Source organism: Peromyscus eremicus, chromosome 18 (genome assembly GCF_949786415.1).
Source record: "Peromyscus eremicus chromosome 18, PerEre_H2_v1, whole genome shotgun sequence".
In the NCBI taxonomy this organism is placed as follows: domain Eukaryota; kingdom Metazoa; phylum Chordata; class Mammalia; order Rodentia; family Cricetidae; genus Peromyscus; species Peromyscus eremicus.
Genome location: NC_081434.1, coordinates 27,203,829 through 27,229,430, shown reverse-complemented (window position 1 = coordinate 27,229,430; position 25,602 = coordinate 27,203,829). Strand labels below are relative to the sequence as shown.

At 36.2% G+C, this 25,602-nt stretch overlaps 1 protein-coding gene across 1 annotated transcript in view; it reads left to right on the top strand.

Annotated features, from left to right (window-relative positions):
• The window catches only part of Cep290 (centrosomal protein 290), an 80,180-nt gene that overhangs the window by 16,817 nt on the left and 37,761 nt on the right, over positions 1 to 25,602 (top strand). The window contains exons 13-28 of the mRNA XM_059245235.1: positions 203 to 375; positions 2,537 to 2,699; positions 4,405 to 4,505; positions 4,576 to 4,663; positions 7,263 to 7,375; positions 7,563 to 8,303; positions 8,497 to 8,589; positions 8,844 to 8,928; positions 9,432 to 9,574; positions 10,160 to 10,324; positions 11,421 to 11,570; positions 12,974 to 13,089; positions 15,077 to 15,179; positions 15,265 to 15,495; positions 19,082 to 19,255; positions 25,009 to 25,120. Coding sequence (XP_059101218.1) covers positions 203 to 375; positions 2,537 to 2,699; positions 4,405 to 4,505; positions 4,576 to 4,663; positions 7,263 to 7,375; positions 7,563 to 8,303; positions 8,497 to 8,589; positions 8,844 to 8,928; positions 9,432 to 9,574; positions 10,160 to 10,324; positions 11,421 to 11,570; positions 12,974 to 13,089; positions 15,077 to 15,179; positions 15,265 to 15,495; positions 19,082 to 19,255; positions 25,009 to 25,120 — 2,751 coding nt within the window. The remainder of the gene's footprint in view (positions 1 to 202; positions 376 to 2,536; positions 2,700 to 4,404; positions 4,506 to 4,575; positions 4,664 to 7,262; positions 7,376 to 7,562; positions 8,304 to 8,496; positions 8,590 to 8,843; positions 8,929 to 9,431; positions 9,575 to 10,159; positions 10,325 to 11,420; positions 11,571 to 12,973; positions 13,090 to 15,076; positions 15,180 to 15,264; positions 15,496 to 19,081; positions 19,256 to 25,008; positions 25,121 to 25,602) is intronic.

Here is a 25,602-nt window from a genome sequence, read left to right as displayed (position 1 = left end):
TTAGAGTAATTATACTCAATTCTACTTTTTAGTTGGTTTTATTAATAAAATCAAAACAGTACCTTGGTCCTTGATTTTACAAATATAAATTCTAACATGTAAGAAGTTTTTGTGCTGTACTTCTTTCCCTGCTTGGGAACAACTGATTAATAGGAAGGAATACTCGATTCGGTTCACTCATGTTTCTGTTTTCATATGGTAGGTACTTCAAGCTTTCACCAACAGACTCATTATATGAAAATTCACTCCAAAGTACAAATTTTAGAAGAGAAAACAAAAGAGGCTGAGAGAACAGCTGAACTGGCCGAGGCTGATGCCAGGGAGAAGGATAAAGAATTGGTTGAGGCTCTGAAGAGATTAAAAGATTATGAATCTGTAAGTATTTTTATCTTGTCAGCCAAAGAGCTTGAAATTATTCTTGACATCAGGGCTGTTGTGTGGCTTCTATTCTGTTCCATGTAGAAAGCCTTCTCTATCTCTATTGGTTCTAAATTATTCAAGCTTTTGGGCATTTGGTTTATGTCAAGAGAATTGTTTCCAAACATTCTTCGTTTTTACAAAGTTTATTTTTATTACTTTTTCTTTTATGTTTGAGATTATAATTCTATCATTTCTCCCTTCTGTTTCCTCCTTACAAAGGCTCCCCACCTAACCCTCTTTACTCTCATTCCTTCTTTTGTCATTAGTTGTTGTTAGATGTATATTAGGAATATATATATATATATATATATATATATATTCCTAAATATAACTTGATCAGCCTGCATAATTAGTTATCTATGTATTTATTTATTTCGATAGTTTTTTTCAGGAAGAGTTTCTCTGTGTAGTTTTGGTGCCTGTCCTGGATCTCGCTTTGTAGACCAGGCTGGCCTTGAACTCACAGAGATCTGCCTGGCTCTGCCTCCCAAGTGCTGAGGATTAAAGGCGTGCGCCATCACTGCTTGGCAGTTATGTATTTATTTGGTGTTGGATAACCATTTGTTGTACTTTTCACTGGAGAAGACTTTTTCCTGCTAAGCATTCGTTAATTGCCTGTAGTTCTTGGTGGAGGGTTGAGACCTCCTGGGCTTTCCTTGGCATATCTCTTGTTGTCATTCCTGTTTAGCTCATATTTAGGCAGTCATGGTGAAGAGACTTTATGGCACAGCTTCTGACATTTATTAGGATACACAATCTCATAGCAATCTGCCTGATTATCTCACTCTTAAAATCTCTCTTAAAGTTATGCCCCCTCTCTGCCATGGTCCCTGAGCCTGACTGGCCTCTACAACTCAGCATTTTGATTGCCTGTGGTTTTCAGTAATGGTCTCCTTCTTCTGCAGAGAGAAAGAGGATTACATTTATCTGTAGGTATCAGGACATATGTTTAGTAAAGTGGTTGTGGGTTCTCCTCCAGTAACCATGACTTCACTAGCACTGTGTAGTTTTTCTCAGGAATATTGTGCCGTGCTGGTCGCTGTGGTTCATAAGCAGCAGAGGTGGGTAGGTCTATCAGCTGCTTCCCACCTTTGCAAACTTCCATGGTGCCTTCTGGTACCATGAAAGCTAGTCCTTAGGGAAGAGGCTTAAAAATCAGTTCCAATAGGGGTGTCTAGGCCCTGTTTATGAAATGTATGGTGGCTCCAGTAACTGGGACTATCCTTCTACCACTGGGGAAAGCCAAGGGCAATAGCAACAGGCTGTGCATTTTGAGAGTCTCTTAGACAACCTTGACCAACAACTCAAAAGAAGGCATCTCATGTCTGGTATTGGGGTTTTCGTTAGGTGATCTTTGGCTCTTGGAGGGAACGTTGTCAGCACAGATGAGAAAAGCTCATTTAAACCATATATGCATAGTTAGTTTGTTACAGAGTTTTTGTGCGTTTGATTGTTTTTGTTTTAGATGAATAGTTGATTGTCTGATTTCCTCTGGCCTTTCCAGACATCGTTATTGTTATTTTGTCCTCCCTTATCCTCCTTCTGCATTTACCTTCCTTTCAAAACTTTTGATGGAAGTGTTCTGTTTGATAAGCAGCTCTGATGAGGTAGCAGGATTAGATCCCTTGTTATCTGTGTCATTGTGCCATCATGGGGTGTGACACTTGATGACCTTGTGATGGGGATGACTTTGGTGCCTACTATAACAACTGAATTTACTTGGATTATTCATATTTTTAAATTTGATTTCAAACAATTAATTATGCACTGATTGGTATGCCTGTTTTTATATTCGTGTTTTTATCTCTCTACCTTTATGTATATGTCTATGTATTCAGTGTTTCATATGTAATATTCCGAGTCACATTGCCTAAGCGTCAGATGTTGATATTCTGCCCTCATTGCTAGATTTGGTTTATAGAAGCACATTAAAAGACTCCATTAATATGCACTATTCTTATTTTTATGTATTAGTTATAAAAAAATCTGCCATATAAAATACAGGTCTAGGTAAGTTTGCTTAACCATCAACTTAATAAAAAAAGTAAATTCATACGTATGATTTATTTGTTCAAATAAATTATGTTGTATTTAAGTTAGATGGGGTATTTTTCAGGGTGTTTATGGCTTAGAAGATGCTGTTATTGAAATAAAGCATTGTAAAGCCCAAATTAAAATAAGAGATGGAGAGATTGAAGTATTGACCAAGGAAATCAATAAGCTTGAGATGAAAATCAATGATGTCCTTGATGAAAATGAAGCCCTTAGAGAACGGGCTGGTAAGCTGTTTTTGAAGACATTTCTTTTTCCTATACCCTACTTTCTAAGTCTTCTTTGTCTCCTTTTGATTTGTTTATACTTTGGGAGGGGAAGTGGCCCTATTCACCAAATCTAAGTCTTCTCATTCCACACACATGTTCTTCCTCCCCTGTGCTTGGCCTCTGGCCCTTACTTTATGTATGTTTATTTACTCCTCAGTAGTTGAAGGATATTTTTCCCCAAATAAATGTTTCTGTAGAAACCCTTGAACAAAAGTGGAGGTACTCTGAATGAAGTGGGTTTGGGGACCTCACTGTGTTGGGATGGCTGATAAGGAACACGGCTTTCCTTGGCCTGGTATGTCTTCAGTAATAATAACTGCTCACCCAGAGGTGAAAATGCATTGTATTATGCTGCATACCAGCCGTCAACTGTATTTCTGCAAATAAGAAACGTCCGTATGAATTGTTATGTTACAAACTGATTTTGTTTCAGATGAGGCCATTTAAAAGTACTTTGTAAACCTTTTAAAGATTTATAAGTACAATTTAAACTGCTTATGTTTTACTTGAGTATTTTAAGAGTTCCCTTTAGTCAAAGATATAATTTTCAAATATGACTTGGGAACTTACATACTTTTTAAAATAAGTGGTGAATTCATTAATATTGCTAGTTTATATGATAAGTTATAGCTGAAGTGCACAATCTAAGTTGCTTCTGTAAAATGAATATTATGATTTAAATATAATTTCATTATACTTGCTGAATATCAATTAGTGCTTTCTTAATGAAACTGACAATCTATAAAATTTTTGTATAGAAAAATAAATACTTTATATGGATTATTATTTGTGAAGCATATCTAACTAGAGTTTAGGATTATATTAAACAATCAAGTTAGATTTGTTTTTTTTGACCAGTCAGGTCACAGCTAGGAATCTGGAGGTCTGTATGAATAACTTCTGATGTATCTAGAGAGCTGTCACAAAAGCCATGCTGTCTTATCTTTAGGTGTTTAGCCCCACCCTACCCCCCACCCAAGACAGGGTTTCTCTGTGTAACCCTTGCTGTCCTGGAACTTGCTCTGTAGAACAGGCTGGCCTTGAACTCAAAGGCCTGCCTGCTTCTGCCACCTGATGATGGAATTAAAGGCATGCTCCACCATTGCCTGGCTAGGGGTTTAGCTTTTAATTATCAAAGTCCAGTTTACAATTATTTTACACTGTCTTGATACCTGATTTTCACCTCAGAAGTGGAGGCAAATTAGGAGACAAGTTGGCAGAAAGGATTAAGCCAGTAATAACATCATTAATATTAATAATGGTTGCTACCTGCCAAGTACTCACTGCTCTAAGCATTATATTTAGCCTAATCTTATTATACTCTTGGCAGATTAAAATAATAAATAAACAAGTAAACAAATATCATCTTTGTATCTAAGTTACAAGTTTAAAGTGGGAATTGAACCAAATTTACCTCCTGCCAAGATTCCTTAATGATTGAATTGTAGCACCTTTGCAATATCCCCATATGTGTTTGTCAGGATTTTCATAATTAGTAAACTGAACGTTCTTTGTAGTATAACTGTCTGGAAAGTTCTTGGACAAGAAGTCTCCATGTTTCAAATGATATTGGCTGGTGAATCCAGTTACTTGATGTTCTATGAAGATTTTGCCATTCATTTGCAAGTTTTTAAGTTTTTAATTGCATTGCTTTCTATTTCAGGCCTTGAACCAAAGACAATGATTGATTTAACTGAATTTAGAAACAGTAAACGCTTGAAACAGCAGCAGTACAGAGCTGAAAACCAGATTCTTTTGAAAGAGGCAAGTGATGCTCCATTGACGGTTTTCTTGTCTGGACTAAGGAGAACTACTAATAATTCATCCTTTGCAGATTGAAAGTCTGGAGGAAGAACGACTTGATTTGAAAAGAAAAATTCGTCAAATGGCTCAAGAAAGAGGAAAAAGGAATGCAGCCTCAGGTATTTTCAGTCATTCTATCCTTGTAAAGCAGTGCCATTTGAAAAGACTTCCCTGGATCTGGGCTGTTCTGTATGTTGCAGATGATTTCGCTCTATTATAGTATCCCGAAAAAGAGATAACTATGTATAATTGGTGTGATCCTGACCCTGAAATAATTAAATAAAACAACAATCAGGTTTTGGAATTACACACTTTTGAAAAATTCAGTGTACAGGCTGATGATTTTTAGACAACTCCACTTTGTTGTGACTAATCTTAAAACAGGAATTTTTATATTACTGTATGTCACGCTTAGAATGGTATTTTGTTTTAAAAGCTGTACATTGGAAGGGTTTTTTTAATTATTTACTTTAAAGTTTTCATTAAGCTTAAATTTAAATACAGTTGTTTGTTTACCTTACTTTTAGAAAGACAACATAGTCTTTGTAACAGCCATTGCAGTTCATTTTTGAGGACCATATAGAGAGAGTGTTTCTTTAATTCTTTTTTTTTAAGTTTATTTTTATTTTATATCTATTGTTTGTCTGCTACACATGTGCTAGTGCCCATGGAAGCCAGAAGAAGGCATTGGATTCCCTGGAGCTGGAGTTATAGGCAGTTGTGAGTTGCTTGGTGTGGGTACTAAAAACTAAACTTGGATCCTCTGGAGGAATATTAAACACTTTTTAAAATTACATAATTTTCTCCTCCCCACTCTTCCCCTAACCCCTTGCATGTTCTTCCTCTGATCCCTCTTTGTGTGTGTGTGTGTGTGTGTGTGTGTGTGTGTGTGTGCGCGCGCGCGCGCGCGCACATGTGTAAATAAGTACATAAATGCAACCTAGTGAGTCCATTTTGTGTTACGCTCATGTTTGTTTTTAGGGCTGATCATTTGGCGTTGGTAAAGTGGGTAGGGTCCTTATCTAAGGGAAACTAATTCTCCCTCTCTCAGTAGTTTTTAATTTCCTGTAGCTTTTCATCTAGTGGCGACTCCATGTGATTTTTCCTATTCATGTTAAGATATTAACTGGTATTGTCATTGTTCAGGTCTTGTTTAAGCAGCTGTCCTGTTGTGATTTCATGGGTGTTTCTTCCCTGTCATAGACAGAAGACTCAGTCTTTCGGCAGACTTCCTGGTCCTCTGGCTCTTATAATATTTTTGTCCCTTCTGCGATGTTCCATGAGGCTCAGGTGTAAGGGTTATGTTACAGTTGCTATCAGTTGGGGATAGTCCTGTGTTCTCTGTAATTTTACTAGTTGGGGCTTTTTGTAGTGGTGTCCATCTGCTGCAAAGAGGTGCTTCTTTGATGAGGGAGTGAGAGGTACATACACTGAGGATATAAAGGTAACTGTAGAACTCAGTTAGTAACTACACTGGCTTAGGAGGGTGACAGTAGTGCGTTCTTCTCTGAGATGTATGAACTCAGTAGGCACTGCAAGGTGGCTGGACAGAGTCTCACTGTGCTCTTTCTAGCTGGCATGGAACTGTCTATGTAGACCAGCCTGGCTTTGAACTCACAGAGATCCTCCTGTCTCTGGCTCCAGAGTACTGTGATTAAAGGCATATGCTACCATATCTGCTCAATGTGTGCTCTTAACCACTGAGCCATCTCTTGAACACCCCCCCATCTTTTTTTTTTTTTAATGTGATCTTAGTTCATTAGTGTAGAGATGTGAAACTCCACAATGTACCAGTACAATGATCAATTTATTTAAAATTCCTGCTTCTTTCCCATACTCTGGTAAGTACCCTACATCTATGTTCATACAAGCAACCGTAATTAAATGTAGAGGTCATGAAAACAATAGACAAGAGAGCAGGGAGAGGATTTGCTGAGAATAAGGTGTTCAGAGGGGTGTGGAAAGGGCATAAGAGGTGGTAATGGGTAAATACGATCAAAATTTGCTATCAAATGTATGAAATTATCAAAATAAGTAAATTTTAAAGGGGCTGTAGATATGGTTCAGCAGCTAAGAGCACGGACTCCTTGAGGACCTGGGTTCAATTTCCATCACACACACAACCTTCTGTAAGGTTGATTGGCTCGCAACCTTCTGTAATTTCAGTCTTAGGGGAATTCAACGCCTTCTGTGCCCTGTAGGTGCACTGGTCACACACGTGGTCCACAGACACACGTGTAGTTGAAACACCCATACACATAAAATAGTAGTATAAAAAGAAATACATTTTTAAAGTATCTTTTTAAGAATCCCATTGGAGGACTGAGATTGGAGCTTAGTATTAGAACACTTGCCTTGCATGCAAAAACCCTGCACGAAGTCACTTCCCAGCTTCATAAAAATAAAGTCAAATATAAATATTAAAATAAAAATGTATGGCCTTATATTGATTTTTTTATATGTGTTAATAGTTTTACTACTTATTATTGGATACTTTTAAATTAACATGAACACAGATGATAAAGATACAATTGAAAGTCTCATTTTATTGATAGCTTATTAAAAATTAACTAGATCAGAGAGTTATATTGGTTACATGTTGATCAAGGATTTTAGAAACATTAGACCTTTTGTTTAGATTAAAACCTTATTCTTGCATTGGATTAAAGGAGAGTTATTTTTCCTTTCTTTCTTATTTGTTAATCTTTCATATTGTAGGATTAACCATTGAGGAACTGAACCTAACTGAAAACTTTTCTCAGGAAGATAAAATAGGAGAAGGAAAATTAAATTTTATGAGCCTCAAAAGTATGAATGAAACACAATCAAAGGTAAACCGTAATGCTTTGACAAAAAGAATAAAGGAAAATTCTAGTAGTTCTTTTTTTTTTTTCATCATTTAATCTCGTTTAGCACCTCTGCTCTTTGAGGTTGTTAAATTAATATTAATTTTTGCTTGCTTAGATAACCTGGTGGTCTCATGCTTGATTAACGAGGCATTGTTTACTTTGAATACAGATTAAGAGTTCAGCTAACGTAGAGCTGCTGCATAGCAGACCGTCATTCAGCATTCTGCAATCAGATCAGAGTGAGACAGAGGAAAATAGGACTGTACAATCATTATCGAGAATGCTGTCTGGAATTCATCATAGTGTAGACAGTGGAGTGGATCCCATTGTCTCTTTCACTAAATGTTCCTCGTTTATGCAAGTAAAAGACGATAATCCAACTCCAGAAGCCATTACAATAAGGGAGATTTTTAAAGCACCATGTCTACAATCTTTGAGAAATCTAGACTCGTTAGTCAGAACCTTCAGTAAGGAGAGCAGTGAAGACATAAGTGATTACCCATGCTCTCTTTCCGATGACTGTGTGAAGAGAGTGTCAGGAAGCCATCAAGCTCTAGAGAAAACCAGGTTCTTGCAGAAAAGCAGTTCGTCTTTTCAAGCATCACCAACAGCTTCAGAATTAATGCAGAAATTATCACATAGGCAAAACTCTGTAGTATTTTGTCAACAATCGTATGACCATGATGTGGATAAAGTAGCATCAGAAGATGAACAGGTCCATGCTCAAGCAAAGTGTGCTGATTTCAGTTTGAAAGACGATAAAAGACAGAGTGAGATGCTGAGAAGTTCGATCCAAGTTAGTCTTTCAGATCCTGTGCCTGTTACTGCACTATCCAAATTGTCTCAGATAGAGCCCCTTGAGAATCTTATAGAGCAGCTACAGAGAGAGCTAGTATTCCTTAGATCTCAGGTGAGCTTTCTTTAAATATATTCATGCATTCCCTGTCTTATTTTTCTTACCAGAGTTCTGTAAGCAATTCTAAGATTTCTTTTTATTTACACATTACAACTCATTTATAACAGATCTGTACTTAAAAAAAAAAAAAAACTCTAAAGTTGCAATATACCTGTTGACTTGCTTAATATATTAAATGTTTCTTTAGAGTGAAACCATAGCACAGGATTTATCGACCCAAGAACAGCAGAATAGAAATGCAGAAATAGAGCTTGATCGCCAGAGAAGCCAGGCAGAACAGGTAGTGTAAAGACAGAGCATCAAGGGCAAGGATGTAACTGGTGCTAGGACAGAAACCTGCTGTGCCTCTCTCTGCCTCCTGCCATGGGGAATGCGGGAGGAAGAGGTGGTGAGAAGATGAACATCCTGTAGTTTGTAATGGCTGTGTCTGTAACCTGTTTCCTGGAGTGCTAAACTTGAGTTTATAAAGCATTGTTTGTGAAACCTCTTTATTACTGTGGTATTTTATAAAACGTTTTTATTCTCTTTGTTCAGAATGAATTTCTTTCAAGAGAACTAATAGAAAAGGAAAGAGATTTAGAAAGAAGTAAGACAGTAATTGCTAAATTTCAGAATAAATGTAAGTCACTATTATCTCTTCCTTTTCTATACCTATTTTCCCTATACTAAAATTTAAACCTACAGGATTTTAGTACATTAGTTATTCTTTGAATCTTTAATTGCCTGTAATAATAATAATTTATAGCTCAGTCCCTGTTATATATCTTTGTGGTTTACATTGCTATTTTTATTGTTATAGAATGTTAAGTGCACGGTTTTTTTATGAAAATACATCACAATTTTATATGCTTAAGTGAAAGTAAAGTTATAAAAATTGGAAGATTTTAATATGACAAAGCCATGCTCTGTGTGTGTGTGTGTGTGTGTGTGTGTGTGTGCGCGCACACACACATGACTAAAATAGGTGTGATAGTTATCTTCAGCTATTCTTGTTCCATTTATAGTTGAACTTTATTTAAATTTTTGTTCTCCAAATTTTTTTCTATCTAAAATATTGTCACATGGAAAATGTAAGTTGTAGAAAAGATTTATTTATTCAATGTGAAAAAAATGTAATTGCAGTAAAAGAATTAGTTGAAGAAAATAAACAACTTGAGGAAGGTATGAAAGAAATTTTGCAAGCTATTAAGGACATGCAGAAGGATCCTGATGTGAAAGGAGGTGAAACATCTCTAATCATCCCGAGTCTTGAAAGACTGGTTAATGTAAGTTACGTTCACATGTTAATGTTAGCCTGCAGCCAATCCTTCTCTATGGGTTTCTTCTTTTGATACTGTGATAAATTACTCAGATAAAAAGCAGCTTAAGAAACAGGCTGAATTATACATTTCAGGTATGACCTATCATGGCAGGAAAGTATAAGCAGCAGGTGCTAGCAGCAGCTCATCATATTGCCCCCACAAACTGCAGAACTAACACTTCTGCTTTGTAGATGCTGGAGTGAGGAAGTAAAGATGTAAGGAAACTAAGTTACTTGCCCAGCTGACAAGAAACGGGCTCATATATGAATGCTGATCTTCTTATTACTGTCTGGTTGTTTTCCACTCCACTAATCTAGTAATATTTAATCAATGTTATTTATTTTAATGAAGTAATCAATATGTATAGTAACATAAGCCAAACTTAAATTTTATAAAGATTACTTCATAAATAAGAAATTCAATAGCATTTTTATTAGATATGCCAGCGAACATAGAAAGATAATTAAATTGTTTAAGGGCATATTTTTCTTGTCTGTGATTTGACTGTTTTCCATTGCATTTGTAATATATATAATATAAATCTGCTAGGCTATAGAATCAAAGAATGCAGAAGGAATCTTTGATGCCAGTGTGCATTTGAAAGCCCAAGTTGACCAGCTCACAGGACGGAATGAAGAGCTAAGACAAGAACTCAGGGAATCCCGGAAAGAGGCTATCAATTTTTCAGAGCAGTTGACAAAAGCAATTTTAAAGGTGAGAATTTTATTAAATACAAGCAAATATTACACCTATGACTGTATGTTCAATAGGAAACTTTTGTTTTGTTGTATTTTTCTGAGACAGAATTTCTTTATATAACAGCTCTGGCTATCTTGGAACTCCCTTTGTAGACCAGGCCTGCCTCGAACTCACTGAGATCTGCCTGCCTCTGTTTCCCAGGTGCTGGCGTTAAAGGTGTGCACCACCACCACCTGGCTAGGAACCTTTTTTTAAAGACTGCTTTATGAGATGAGAACGTCCTTTGAGTTCTTTCAAGCCTAAAATGACTTTTTTTGAGATTTGAAAAATGTCTTTATTTATTATTTGATAATTTCTCATAGTATATTTTGAATATATCCCATCCACACCTGCTCTGTTTAGATCCTCCCTAACAACCATGCATCGTGTTCTTTCTCCCTCTTAAAACAACAGCCAAAAGAAACTAACAGAAACCATAGACTCTGATTTGTGATAGCCAACTAACTACTCCAGAGCATGGGGCTTACCCTGGAGTATGGTTGATAGATAGACCCATTGTCACTCTCCTGAAGAAAATGCATTTCTTCCTCTCCTGGCAGTTACCAATTACAAATGGCTCCTTGGCTGGGGGTGGGACTTCATGAGTGTATCCTTTCCTCTATGCTGGGATTTTCAGGCTTGATCATTTACAGATACTGTGTGTCCTGTCACAACAATCTCCATATAGGCATCTGCTCTGCTGGGGCTGAAAAAGGCTGTTTCCTCAGTCACCCACAACTTCTGGTCCTTAGGATCTTTGTGCCCCTCATTCACGTATATCCTTGAGCCCTAGTTAGGCTGGACATTCCAAAGTCTCTCACTCTCTGCACATTGTTTTTTAAAGATTCCTTAGGAAGTTATGTGGAAAAATAAGTTCCTTGAACTATAAAAGAGAACCTAAGAGCTCTAAATTTTGTATTAGGCATTTCTAAGTAAAAATTGAAGTTTAATCTAATTAATTCTTGTCAAGTTGTTCTCGTCCATTTAAAAAGATACTCAATAGAGAAAGCATGAAGTATAACTTATTGCCTTGTAGTTTTCCTAACTGTAATCATTCCTGGGTTGTTTCCAGATTGAACATCTGGAGAAAGAAACTGATCTTCTGCGTCAGTCTGCAGGATCCAATGTAGTTTACAAAGGTGTAGACTTACCTGATGGAGTAGCACCGTCTAGTGCCCATATCATCAATTCCCAGAATGAATATCTAATACACCTTTTGCAGGTACTGGTCATTTATGTGTTAATGACAGACATTTTTGATAGTACGTTTCTTAATTTAGTCTATGAATTCCATTGAGTTCTCAGAAGAAGCAGGTATGTTATTAGTAGATTATGAGTCAGCTGAGCTAATAGAAACAAAGGAAGTTCATTCCATTTACCTCCATGTAAAGCATGTTCAGACATCCTGTTCATTTGTGTTACTCATTTGAAATTTATAAGGACATGAAAAATTATAAGCAGACACTATAACGTAGCATTGTAGCCGTGTTTGTGGCTGGTTAGAAAAGTGAGAGAATAAAATGACAAAGCTCCTCAGTGCCGTTATTAGAAGTGTCGCTTTTTGTGCAGTAAACTTGACTTTCCCCTTTTCTTTCTTGTGTGAATTGCTGATCCACTGCAAATTAGAAAGGGTACTTTATTACTTACCCTGTGCTTGATTTACTGTTTGCCATCTATACAATGGGATTAAAAATAACCTGAAGTTTAATATCTATGACATCACATACCCTGTAATTATACTTTTAAAAATAGATTTGTAATTGTAGGTATCATTGCTTCCCACTGCTAGATTATCTATTGGTGTGATGCGTGAGTTACAACCAAATCTTCCTTTTGTATTTGGACATAACATTATTCTTTTCTTTATTTGAATTTGTGTGCTACCCAAGTCATGTAAGAGTAACTTAGCAACATATCAAAACATTTCTTTAAAATTCATCTATTTTTAAATTCACAGCAATATTAATGACTTATTTTTGTACATTAGAGGGACACCATCAACAAATAATGGCAACATGATATGCATGATCTAAGATTTATATATATTTTTTTAATTAAAAAAGAAGGGGGGGGCCCAGCAGGATGACTCAGTGGGTAAAGGCACGTGGTGCCGGCCCTGATGGCCAGTGTTCATGATCAATCACCTGGACCGCATGGTAGAAGGAGAGAGCAGACTCCTCAGGTTTTCCTCCAACCTCCACACATGCACTGTGTGCTCACATGCATGCAAATAAATGCTTTAATTCATTAATGCAGAAGTCACAGTTTCCCCATATTTCAAAGGAAATAGAAAGGCTAATTTTAGTCAAGGCACAGAAACGTGTGCTGGCCAGAGAATATGTGGCTAAGTAATAGGAGTTGAGCATTTAACTGTTCTGTTTGATGAACATTTGTGCTGAAGGTGAAATCCTGTATCTGACAGCTTTTGTGCTTACTGCAGCCGCCATATTTGAAAAGAATTTTGCTTGTTTTATAGCACTTTTTATGTGTATTGCCTCATTCGTTGTACCTTATATTAAAATGTTGAAAATACAGAGTTGTAATAATCTTTTTGGAACATGAACCTTTGGATTCAAAAATATAGTCTAATACTATTTAAATTCTAATTTACAAACTAATTTTTAGGAACTAGACAATAAAGAAAAGAAGCTAAAGCATTTAGAAGATTCTCTTGAAGATTATAACAGAAAATTTGCAGTAATTCGTCATCAGCAGAGTCTATTATATAAAGACTATCTAAGGTATTTATGTTTTGAAAACTATAATTTTAGTTGGAGTATAGTACTGTTCTGACAGTCACAAAGAAAAGTATTGATCCCCCTCCACAGAATTGCTGTCAAAAACATGTTTAAACATGTTTCTGAACTAGTTTAGTGATCTCAATACTCTTCATGTCTGGGATTGGTAGAGATTAACTAGACTCCAACACTGGGTAGGCGAGAGGCATTGAGCAAGTTGCTTTTCCTTTTCTTTTATCTTAGTTTCTATGATAATACTGTTTTAACCCCAGTAGGGTTGTAATGCAATCCAAGTGAATTATTACATGAAAATGTTTATGCTAGTGCACTGCAGAACTGTACACTATAAATATTAGCAGTATTCATCATTGTCATTACTATAGAAATATATTCATAAGGAACTAACATGCCTCCCCTTATCTCTCTCATTTTCTCAATTCAATCATATTCTTAGTAGGAATTATGCTTCATAATCAAAGGTGATTTTAAACACTTATGGTAGCATCTCATTGACAGGAAACCCAGAGGTAGTTAGAGGATGGATCAATTTGTATGGCTTTTTGCTATCTCCTATTGTTATAATGCATTTCCACGAGTTCACAGATCAGTGATTTATGTCCATTGAAGAAGAAGAACATGTTTTTCGTATTTTGACACATATCTAGTCAAAATTAAGTCACATGTTCAAATCAAAATTATTTAGTAGCAAAGGTAATGATGCCACTAAAATTGGCTTATGCCAAGCATAAATGAACAGTTGTATGACTTTTTGGTAAGCAGCAATGACGTATGTACTTGTAAAAATGATTAATTTTGATTTCTTTTAATCAATAAATAAATATATTTGTTTATGCATATAAAAAGGTATTTTAATTCTTGTAAAAGTGGAATAGATAAATCAACTTGTGTAATATACTTATTATTCCACTCATTGTTTTTATGGTGAGAATATAATGATCTACCATTTAACAATTTTCAAGCGTATCAAGAAATCACAATGTGTGCAGTAGAGCTCTTGAACATGCTCTTGTTTACATCCTTCTCATACCTTCTTTTAGATCTTTTAAAAATTATCCTCAAACAGTGTATTTTGATCATGTTTCCCCGCTCCCAGCTCCTCCAAGACACACTCTCTTTCCTAAGTACCCAAATTTATGTCTTTATTTTTTCTTCCTCTCTCTTTAAAAATGACCAAAAAAAAAAAAAAAAAAAAATGAAGTGGACACAGGATCCCACCCCTAACCAAGAAACTCTTTACATTTGATACCCAGTGGTGAAGAGAAAGTCAGTTGTCTGCAAATCCAGTAATATCTAATATTTGCATCCTAATTATTCCGGCATATTCATTGCTTATATTTAAGAGTTGGGCCGGAATTTTGAGATTTGATTTTTGTAAGAGTTTGTTTACTGTATTAACTCTATATGCTTAGTCCTTTTCTTTTTATAGTAATTTGTTTATAAATTCCATATTCTAACTGAGTAGTTACTCAATTGAAGTTTTATATGTGTGTGTGTGTGTGTGTGTGTGTGTATAAAATAAAAATATATCTATGTATTTTTTTAACAAATCAATTGGCTCCATTGGGTGCTCTGTACAACCAGCTCTTCTGCCCTTTTGTTAGGAAACCTCTAGTGCTAGAATGAAGTTTCAAAGAACCTTTTTTTTTCTATTTACTTTTTATTGACACAAAATACTGTAGACTTGCCATGTATGTTTTATGTCTGGATGAGGACTGGTGTATTGTGCTGCAGATATTTTAAAGAGATAGGGAAGATAAAGATGAAAAATGTGATAAAATTGTGATACTACCTTTAATTTATTAAAAATATTGAGTGAAAATTTAACTTCTTGCATGTCGAATGTTAGGTAGTATGTCTCTTATTCTGAAAACAGTTAAAGCTTCCATAATCTAAATTTGCCCCTTTTGCAATTAAATATTTTGTTCTACTTACTTTTCATCTTTTTAATTGTTATTGCATGATACTATAGTGAAAAGGAGACTTGGAAAACAGAAGCTGAGACAATAAAAGAGGAGAAGAGGAAACTTGAGGATCAAGTCCAACAGGATGCTGTGAAAATAAAGGAGTATAATGTAAGCACCACTTTGAGCATCCTTCTGCCAGGTACAGATGAGGATAACTAGAGTCATTCAGTAACATCAGTGTGATTTTGTGCAGAACTTGCTCAATGCCCTTCAGATGGATTCAAGTGAAATGAAGAAAATGCTTTCAGAAAACAGTAGGAAAATCACTGTTTTGCAAGTGAATGAGAAGTCCCTCATACGGCAGTATACGACCTTAGTGGAAACGGAGCGGCAGCTTAGAAAAGAAAATGGGAAGCACAAGAACGACTTAGTATCAATGGAAGCCGAAGTTACTGAAAAAATTGGAAGTTTGCAAAGATTTAAGGTATTTCTGATTTTTTTTTCTTTTGACTCAGGAACTTTCCGGATCTGGAGACAGTTAAGAATCATGCACATCTGTGATTAATGGCTAATGATTATTGACATTTGCTGTAATTACTTCATCCTTTTTTTTGTATAAATACTTAAATTGTAGACATTTTTCTGATAAATATTTTTAGTATACATCTCTACGATAGAAGACTTTTGTTTAAATAACCGTAATAATGTTATTTTATTGAAAAATTGACATTTATTTCCCTACTGTGCAGACTATATTAAGTCTTCTTTAGTTCTAAGCTTTGATCATGAATAATGCATTTATTGGATTTGATAGTTCCATGTCCTAAATTTCAAAGACAGCAAGCTCTTTTGCTTTGTTTTGCTCTTCTCTTTGAGAGTATTTGATAGATCTATTTATTTTGATTTTAACAAGTTTAGCTCTGAGCCCTTGATTTGATTAAATTGGAACAGCTTTAGCAAGAATGTGGCTTAAATAATTATGTTACGTTACTCGAAAAGATAGCATATCTGTTTGGATAGTCTTTTGTGGGGATTTACGTCATTTTTTGATTGATACCTACATTTTTTTTTTTTTTTTTTTGGTTTTTCGAGACAGGGTTTCTTTGTGTAGCTTTGCGCCTTTCCTGGAACTCGCTTTGGAGACCAGGCTGGCCTCTAACTCACAGAGATCCGCCTGCCTCTGCCTCCCGAGTGCTGGGATTAAAGGCATGCGCCACTACCGCCCGGCTATACCTACATTTTTAAGTAGTTAACTGATAAGATTTTAGAATGTTATACATATAGGATCCTTTGCTATTTTTCTCAATAATTTTAGCATTCATGATGATAGACTGGAATGGGTGCTCATGATTTTCTCATATTATTAGTGCTGTTACAGTCTTTTGAAAGTAGAGAACTTTTGGACAGGGTGTCAAGTCCTCTTGAAGTGTATTTCCCATTGTGAAGACAGTATGAGTGCTTTGATCTTTCCTTTTAACCACCAGGTAGACAAGGACAGGGTGTGTGTGCTCTGTTTCTGGGGGCATTGCTTTGTTTCCAACCTAAAATTCTTCTTCTTTGGTTATAATGGATTCACAGACTTTTAAACATTAGGCACATTTTGCTCAAGTGATGAATCTTAACTTTCTCTATTAGGAGGCTTTTGACAATATCTCTTAGATATTTTAGCAAGGATCCATTAGTTTTTGAGCCAAGCTTGATTTGTTTTCTGGCATAAAATTTTTTTCTAGACCTAATTTCTACACTACTTCAGTGGATATAAAGTAATCCAGTTCTTTAAAGAGCTCTGTCTCTTTTTAGAGGGTCAAATATTTATATACCCAGAACTGATTCCATAGTGCCATTGCTCTGGGATGTCATGCTGCTTGTCTCTTTCTTTGGACAATATAGGGACTATAGTGTGTAATTTTAGAATACCAGTTCATATTGTTATTGCCAATTCAAACTTAGCATTATGAAGTCGTTATAACACTGTTTTAGTCCCTAAACTCATTTAACTTTGTAATGTTATTTTCTTCATTGTTTTGCATAGAAAACTGAAAGATTAAAGTAATTATTTTATCAGATATCACATGTTAATTAAAAATAATAACATCTGTAACACTTTTTTTTTTTTTTTTTTTTTTTTTGGTTTTTCGAGACAGGGTTTCTCTGTGTAGCTTTGCGCCTCTCCTGGAACTCACTTAGTAGCCCAGGCTGGCCTCGAACTCAGAGATCCACCTGGCTCTGCCTCCCGAGTGCTGGGATTAAAGGCGTGCGCCACCACCGCCCGGCTAACACTTATTAATATGTCCTAAAATTTCTTTGCAGTTGTTATTTTCCTTGGAATCTATCCTACTGGGCATGTGTTGGCAAAAATAACATATTCTAGTAACTTCAAAGAATTCCCTAGCCTTTTTATTTTCTTTTTGCTTTCAATATTAGGATTTTTAAAAGTGAATTAGAATATAAAAAACATTTATGTTTTGAAAGATTTAATGAGAAATGTCTAGCTGCTGCCCCGTGCTCTGCTCTCTAGGTAACAGAACACCGTCCAGGTGGTTTTTCTGCACCAGAAACAGGACCTGGGAGTGAGTACCCGCTTACACGTGCCTGTCCCTTTACCCGAGAGCTGTTTCTATATGGACAGGATTTAAGGGTGATTCTGAGACTCAGGAATGTTCTTGTTTTTATTTATGTGGCCTTTAGAAAGATTAGACTCTCGGAGTTTTACCAATATAGATAGTGCTTAAAATGCAGCTGGAGTTCTCTGTCATCCTTCTTCTTTCTTCAAACATTTTTTTTTTTTTTTTACTTTTTGGTTTTTGTATTTTATTTTTTATAATAGAAAATAAAAAAAGGAGATATTTTAAAGGAAACAAAACATATTTCCATGTCTTTTGTCCAGACTGCTTCACAAAATGAAACCACACCCTAGAATAAGGTAGAATAGTAGGTATTTATTTATACGCAGAGAAGCTGTTGGAATTAGATATGAAGTCACTATGCTCAGGAATGAATTATAACTGCAACTTCTCCATCCCACTTCGTCAGCTTGGTTAGTTACTGTACCCCTCGCTTCCACCACTTCACTATGCTTTTTTATGTGACTTCAGCTTATCATAGAGCATCTTACCGGACAGAACTCAGAGTCCCATACCTTGTTTGTTTTAATCAAACCACTTTAGTGCCTTTGATTGACTTTCAGAGCTATCATAGAACATACGTTACTTTGTTTCCCAGGACTATACCAAATACCTAGGATAATTCAACTGAGAAATGGGAAAAGCTGGGTTTGGTTCAGAAATGTGGAGGCTTGGGAATATGATCTCATTACCTTGGCCTGTGGTGGCACAAGAACGTCATAGTAGAGTGTGGGTAGTAGAGGCCTTCTTAACATAGCCAATTACAGTACAAAGAGAAAGAGAGCATGAAGGGACAGAGGTCCCAAAGTACTCTTTGAAAGTACCTTCCAAGTGACGGAAGACTTTCCAGCAGACTCCATACCCTAGTTATTTCAATTCCGTAACAGCACCATTCTGGAGAATACGCTTTTGACATGTCACTTTGGGGGAAGAATATTCTATATTAAATTGTAGCAAATATGAAATAAGTAATAACTTAAGTCCTTATTATTACTATTTAAATATTTTAATCACTCAATAATAGGAACCAAAAATGAGTTTGTGTGACTTCAAGAAAGCAAACATAGCTAAAATGTAAAGGTTCCTTTAGTCGATGCTAATTTTGTCACAAAGTGTCAAATAATTGATTTTAATCTTCTAAAATTTAGAATAGGCAGGCATCAAAAGATGATTTCTGAATGATTACTGATTATTATACTTCCTTAAATTAACTATATTTCATTTTACTGTGACAAGTTATAAAAGGACTCATTTAAATTGCTAATTAAAACTTTCCAAATATTATATCTTATATGAAAGAATAACATGATAAATATATATATTTTTCAAGTGGCTTTAAAATCTGCTTTGCTTTCAATTGAATTATCTTTCTTAAAAGTGACTAATGCTTTACCAGGAAAAAAAAATGTGCAAATTTAACTCAGTGTATCTTTTTTTTTTTTCCAGGAAATGGCTACCTTCAAAATTGCAGCTCTCCAGAAAGTTGTAGATAATAGTGTTTCTCTGTCTGAACTAGAACTGGCCAATAAACAGTACAATGAACTGACTACTAAGTACAGGGACATATTGCAGAAAGATAACATGCTTGTTCAAAGAACAAGTAACTTAGAACACCTAGAGGTGAGTGAGTATGATCTTTGCACCTTGGTATACTAGCCACTTTACCTTGAGGGGTCTGTAGGAATTTTACTCATTTCAAGTGATTAAAGCTGGGTTTTATTTATGTAATTGTAGTAGAGGTATATTATAGGTCTAATCTAATTGTGGTTCGTCCCAGATATCAATGCGTATACCTAAAAGTAACATACTATCTATTTATAATTGCAAATAGTTTAAAGTGACTTTATCTAGGTCATCCTCTTATGTGTCTTATATGAGTTAGCTGAGCCAAACTTCTTTCATGGCACACATGTAATTAAAGGGAGAAATGCTATTCAGTACCCATTCCTTTCTTTTCTTACCCTGATCTCATATTTGGTTTCTTATGATGAATTTATTTGACTGTGGATGCATTATTAATGGCATTTCCTAGATGTTGGATGAGCTCTCCAAATCTCCATTCTCCTATGTTTTAGAAATATTGAAAATTAGGGTGGGGAATGAAGGAGATGGCTGTGAATGTAAGAGCATATTTGACAAGTAATTTGGATCCATGAAATGCATATGTTTTAGTTTCTTTTCCAGTTGTATAATAAATCACCCAACAAAAGTAACTTTAAAAAGAAGGGTTTATCTAACTCAGTTCTTGGTAGAGTCTATCATGGTAGGGAAATCAACATAGCAGGAGCGTGAAACAATTCGTCACATTGTGTTTACAGTCAAGTCACAGGTGAGTGCATGCTTCCTATTTCTTAGCTTGCTTGCTCCATTTTATATAGTCTTCTGCCCCAGTAAGGGAAGTAATCCTGTCTATGGTCAAGATGGCTTTTCCTCCATTAGTTAATGCAGTCAAGATAATCCCCCAGAGGAGCCATCTCCCAGATGATTATAGATTCTGTCAAGTTGACAACTACTACATCATGGGGAGAAAAAAGCCAGTTTGGACCCATTGTTGAGGATGTCTTTCTGTATGCTGTAAGTGTTGCTCTGATTGATTGATAAATAAAACGCTGATTGGCCAGTAGCCAGGCAGGAAGTATAGTATAGGCAGGATAAGGAGAGAGGAAAGTTCTGGGAAGTAGAAGGCTGAGTCAAGAGACGCTGCCCGCCGCCGCCGCCATGAGAAGTAAGATGTAAAGTACCAATAAGCCACAAGCCACATGGCAACTTATAGATTAATAAAAATGGGATAATTTAAGATATAAGAATTAGATAGCAAGAAGCTTGCCATGGCCATATAGTTTATAAGTAATATAAGTCTCTATATGTTTACTTGGTCTAAGCGGCTGCAGGACTGGCAGGTGAGAGAGATTTGTCCTGACTGTGGGCCAGGCAGGACCAGGGAAACTTCAGCTACAACCCATAATGACATCACTCCTACAGCCAGAAGGAAGATAGAGAGGAAAATTGCCTTTCCTGGAAGCTTGTGGCCAGCTAGTCTGAATTCTACAGCACAGAGGCAGAAACAATCAGAAAATACCATGCTTGTTTCAAAATGAATGGCAAGAACAGACTTCCAAAAGCTGTTTTTAAATCTCTACATGTTTCATCACATGTGTGCCTATTCTCACACACATCACACACAGAGGCAAGAGTAGTGGAATGATATAAGTTTAATTAGACTATAGTATGTACAGTCTAGGCCTTTCATTATTCTGTTTACTGCTTCTTAATCTTTATTTCCAAGGTGGTGGTGGTGGTGGTGGTGTGTGTGTGTGTGTTGGCATGTATATGGCACACTGGCTTGTGCAGATGAATATGCACATGTGTGCACATGCATGTAGAGGTCTGCAGTTGATGTCAGTATCTTCCTCAATCACTCCTCACTTTTTATTTAGTGAAACTGAACCTGAAGTTTGCCAGTTCGCTAGTCTACATAGCCAGCTTGACCTGAAGGTCCTGTCTCTGTCTCCTGAATGCTGAGACTGGAAGCTGCTGCCTGCTTGCCCATCTCTTTACATGGATGCTTCAAATCCAAACGCTAGTCCTCACACTGCACAGCCAACAGATGTATCCACTGAGCTGTTTGTCTGGATTTGATGTGCAGGGGTATTTTGTTTGAGTGTGTATATGTGTACCACATGCTTGCTGTGCCTGCAGAGACCAGAAGAGGTTCTTGGACCCTCTGGAACTGGGGTTACTGACAATTACAGCCAGTGTTATTTCCAGCCCAACTCTCTACGTTTTTTAAAATTAAGCAAGCAAGTTTTAATTTTTATCATTCTCAGTAGAAATAGAGGTTTATGTCTGCAGGCTTCTCAGTGGAAATTGAGGAAATATTGTCTACAGGCTTCTCAGTAGAAATTGAGGTATATGTCTTTAGGCTTAATCTCCTTTCAGATCCTCCCATAAGCATAGAATCGTAAATAATTTGGAGAGCTCACAAGCTCTTACTTGCTTAGGGGAACGTACTGAGTAAATCAAACATTGTGTTTCTGATGACATCTGCAAGATGGCTTAGTCATTATGTATTAATACCACCTAGGAATGATCATGATCCACTTACTTTTTATTGCTTTTGCTGAAGATCAGAGGTGATTCTGTTACTGTTCAAAGATAATTCTGATTATTTAGATGTAGTAATAATTTCCTTTTCCCATTCTCCATGTGCTTGTTTTCTCTTTCTAGTACTAACAAAGCTCTTGATGATAAATCTGCAGTTAGCTACCAGTGAGCCATTTCTTTCCTTATTTTGTATTGCTAAATATCAAATTTAGGCAAGAACTGAACCTCTGAACTCCATCTTTGGTCTTCAAAAACGAGTTTTTTAAATTTTATTTACTATTACTATTATTATTTGTGTGTGTGTCTTTGTGTGTGTGTGTGTGTTTGCATATGTGTTTAGGTCAGTAATTTTCAGGAGTCCGTTCATGGTAGGTTCAGGGGATAGAACACAGCTTGTCAGGCTTGCACCCCAGGAGCTTACACTTGCTGAGGCATATTGTTTACCTTCAGTGAGTAACTTGTAGCTTAATTCTTCTGTTTTCCCATCATTCCTGAAAATTAGTAGATGTATATGACCTATGGATATACCTAGGCTGGAGGAAAAGCACGAGTGTTAAGAGTACCTGCTGCCCTTGCTGAGGACTTGAGTGCAGATCCCAGCATTCATGGTCAGGCATCTCACAGCTGCCTGGAACTCAAGCTTCAGGGGCATCTGAACTGTGGGCACCTGCACTTCCATGCCTATGCCACATACAGATACACACAGATACACAATTACAACTAAAACCTCTTTTAAAAGTTCATATTCCTTGTAATTTAATAACTGTCTTTTATCTCAACGGTATTAATAATTAATTCGTCTCAAAATGCTTATTAAATGTTCATGTCCCCAAATTGCAGTGTAACAAAACTGCCTGTAAAATATAGTGAATACAATAATCATTTTATTCTTGCTGTAGCTTCTTGGTGTCGGAACCCAAAGTCACCTGCTACAGATAATTTATCTTTCTTCTTCAGTGTCTGGTGTCTAGGCTAAGAATGACAGGTGGGGAGGGGAAACTGTGATCAAAATGTACTATATGAAAACATGATTTCGAATAAAATATTTCACTGGAAAAAAAGAATGACTGAACAGGAGGGGCAGTGGGACCAAGGTTAATCTGAAAACCCTTTCACTCACATAACTGGCACCCAACAGGGATGACTGAAGGCTGGTTGTCTGCTGGGGATGTTTACCAGTGTCTACCTGTGATCCACACATTGGAGCTCACAGCCTGGCACTCTCTCAGTGTTACTGAACTTCTCACAGCTCTTGTATAACTAACAAGGTAGAAGTCATGCTACTCTCTATAACTCTGGAAGAGGAATATGTCATTCTTTACTGTTGTCTATTGATCAGCAGTCACAAGGCTTCCAAAATTTAGTGAAAGACAGCATAGTCCAGTCCCCACCTCTCAATATAAGGAATGCCAAGAGATTTGTGACCCCTTTAAAATGTCATAGTTTTTTTATAGTCAAGGAATTTTCTACTGGGCTGCTTGATAGCTGCCTCAAAACCCAGTCTTTCAAGAGTCTTCTCTATGCTCTGTAAGACCCACCATCCAGTTAAATCAACTGTTGAGACTGTGGTGGTTGCATACACCTTTAACCCCAGCACTTGGGAGTTAGCAGCAATTGGACCATGAGTCCACCGTCAGCCTAGTCTGTATACAGATCCTGTCTCAAACAGCAAACCAAAATGAGAGTGAGAGTAAGAGTGAGCGAGGATCCCTTGTTTCCTTCTCTCCTGTCCTTTCTGTAATTCATTTATAATCTTAACACAATAATCACATCTTTTATGCCCTATCTATCTCTAATGGCATTGTCTTGGTTTTTCTCTGTACCTTGTTTACTTGCAGCTATTACTCACATTACTATCTCCAGTCTTAAATCTTTTTTACTGGCTAAAATGATAGTCATGAACCACATGAATCATGTTACCCACTCCTACGTTTAGGCATCACTTGAATGGCAAAAAGTCAAATTCTTTCTCTGTTTACCTTACGTTAGTTCTTGCTCTAGGGCAGTGGTTCTAAACCTCTGGTTTGCTACCCCTTTGGGATCAAATGACCCTTTCACAGAGGTCGCCTAAGACCATCAGAAAACACAGCTGTTTACATTATGATTCACAACAGTAGTAAAACTACAGTTATGAAGTAGCAACGAAAATAAATTTATGGTTGGGTGTTGCCACAACATGAGGACTTGTATTAAAGGTTTGAACCATTAGGAAGGTTGAGAAGCGCTGATTTAAAGCAAGACAAGAGTTTAAAGGCTCAGAGAAGTGAAAATGGGGCTGCATTAGAAAAACATTGTGTGTTAGAAGACCTCAGCAACAATAAGCAAAATTAAGAGCCTAGTACTACAGATTTTGGAATTTAGGGAATGTGAGTGTCAATGAAGGATTATCCATAGTGGGTTGTCCTGTGGGCATGTCTGTGGGGGGGTTGTTTTAACTAACTTTATTAATATGGGAATACAAAGCCTACTGTGGTGTACCCGTTACCTAGGAGGGGGTTTCTGTTCTGTGTAAGAGTGGAGAAATCAGGCTGATGTGAGCAAGCAAGCAAGCAAGCATACATGCACTTATTTGTGTTCTTAACTGGAGGTGATGCGACTAGCTATTGGAAGTTCTTGCCTTGAATCTCCTTAATGATAGAAGGTAACCTGGAAATATATGCCTTAAATAAGCTCACCCCAAAAGTGTTTTTGTGATAGGCTATTTTATCACAGCAACAAGAAGAAACTAGTACAGGGGATTCTACCACACTCACATACACACAGACTCTAAATGGAGAAGCCTGTGAAATGTGGGGTTTGTGCTTACTTCTTCTTACTCTTAACATCTAGCACCCGCAGATGATGTACTAGGGATATGCACTAAAGTGCTTGTATGAATGAGGCAAATTAACAAGAGTTTGTGAAAGTTATGAAACCCTCTGTACTCCTTGTTGGTTAAAATAAGTAGGTGTCTTTAGTGGCAAAGTCTAATACTTGGAAGTCTAGAGCCAGATGTATTTATTATATACAAGAGTTTCATTATTATTTTCATTACTGTGTGTTGTGTGTGTGTGATGTGTGAGAAATTGTAATTGTAAAAAAATATTTTTGAATCTAGTTAATTTCAGTGTGTGATCTTTATTTGCATCTTTTTATAATAAAGCTTAAATTTTTAGATTAAAATGTAGATTGTGAGTTTTAAGAGCTCATGCACAAAGTCAAAGCAGTCACTTCTGTGGCACTCATCCTCTTTGCCAGGTAGTTCATCTCTATGTCTGTCTCTCCTTCAGTGTGAAAACGCATCTTTAAAAGAACAGATGGATGTTATAAGTAAAGAACTAGAGATTACAAAGGAAAAGCTGCATACCATTGAACAAGCCTGGGAACAAGAAATTAAATTAGGTAAGTCTTAAGACTGATAATATCAAGATGTCAGTTCTAACAGTGCTTCTGTTTTACTGAAAATTCCTTTTCTATAGTAAAATACGGGGATTTAGTTTGATTTCAAAAGATGAACTGTATCCTATAGATTAATTTAGTATACAGATGATGAATAATATCCTAGGTGCTTGGTTTATAGTTCTCACATGAGATTTTTTTTTTCCTAGTAAAATCATGTATTATTAATTTGTGTTTAAACACTAATTATTTTAAATTATTTTAACAATAAAACCTAGTGATAAGTTTGAAATATATGTTTTTCTGAGTACAGTTGGTGTTGTATATTTGATCTCTTTAAGTGAAAAGATAATAAAAAAAATCAAAGAAAACTTGAGAATTTTTACCTATATTTGCAATAATGTCATATTTTTCTTATGTATATTTTTATATTTTATGCACTTTAAATAATAAACATTACTTATTATGTACTATATCAATTTAGT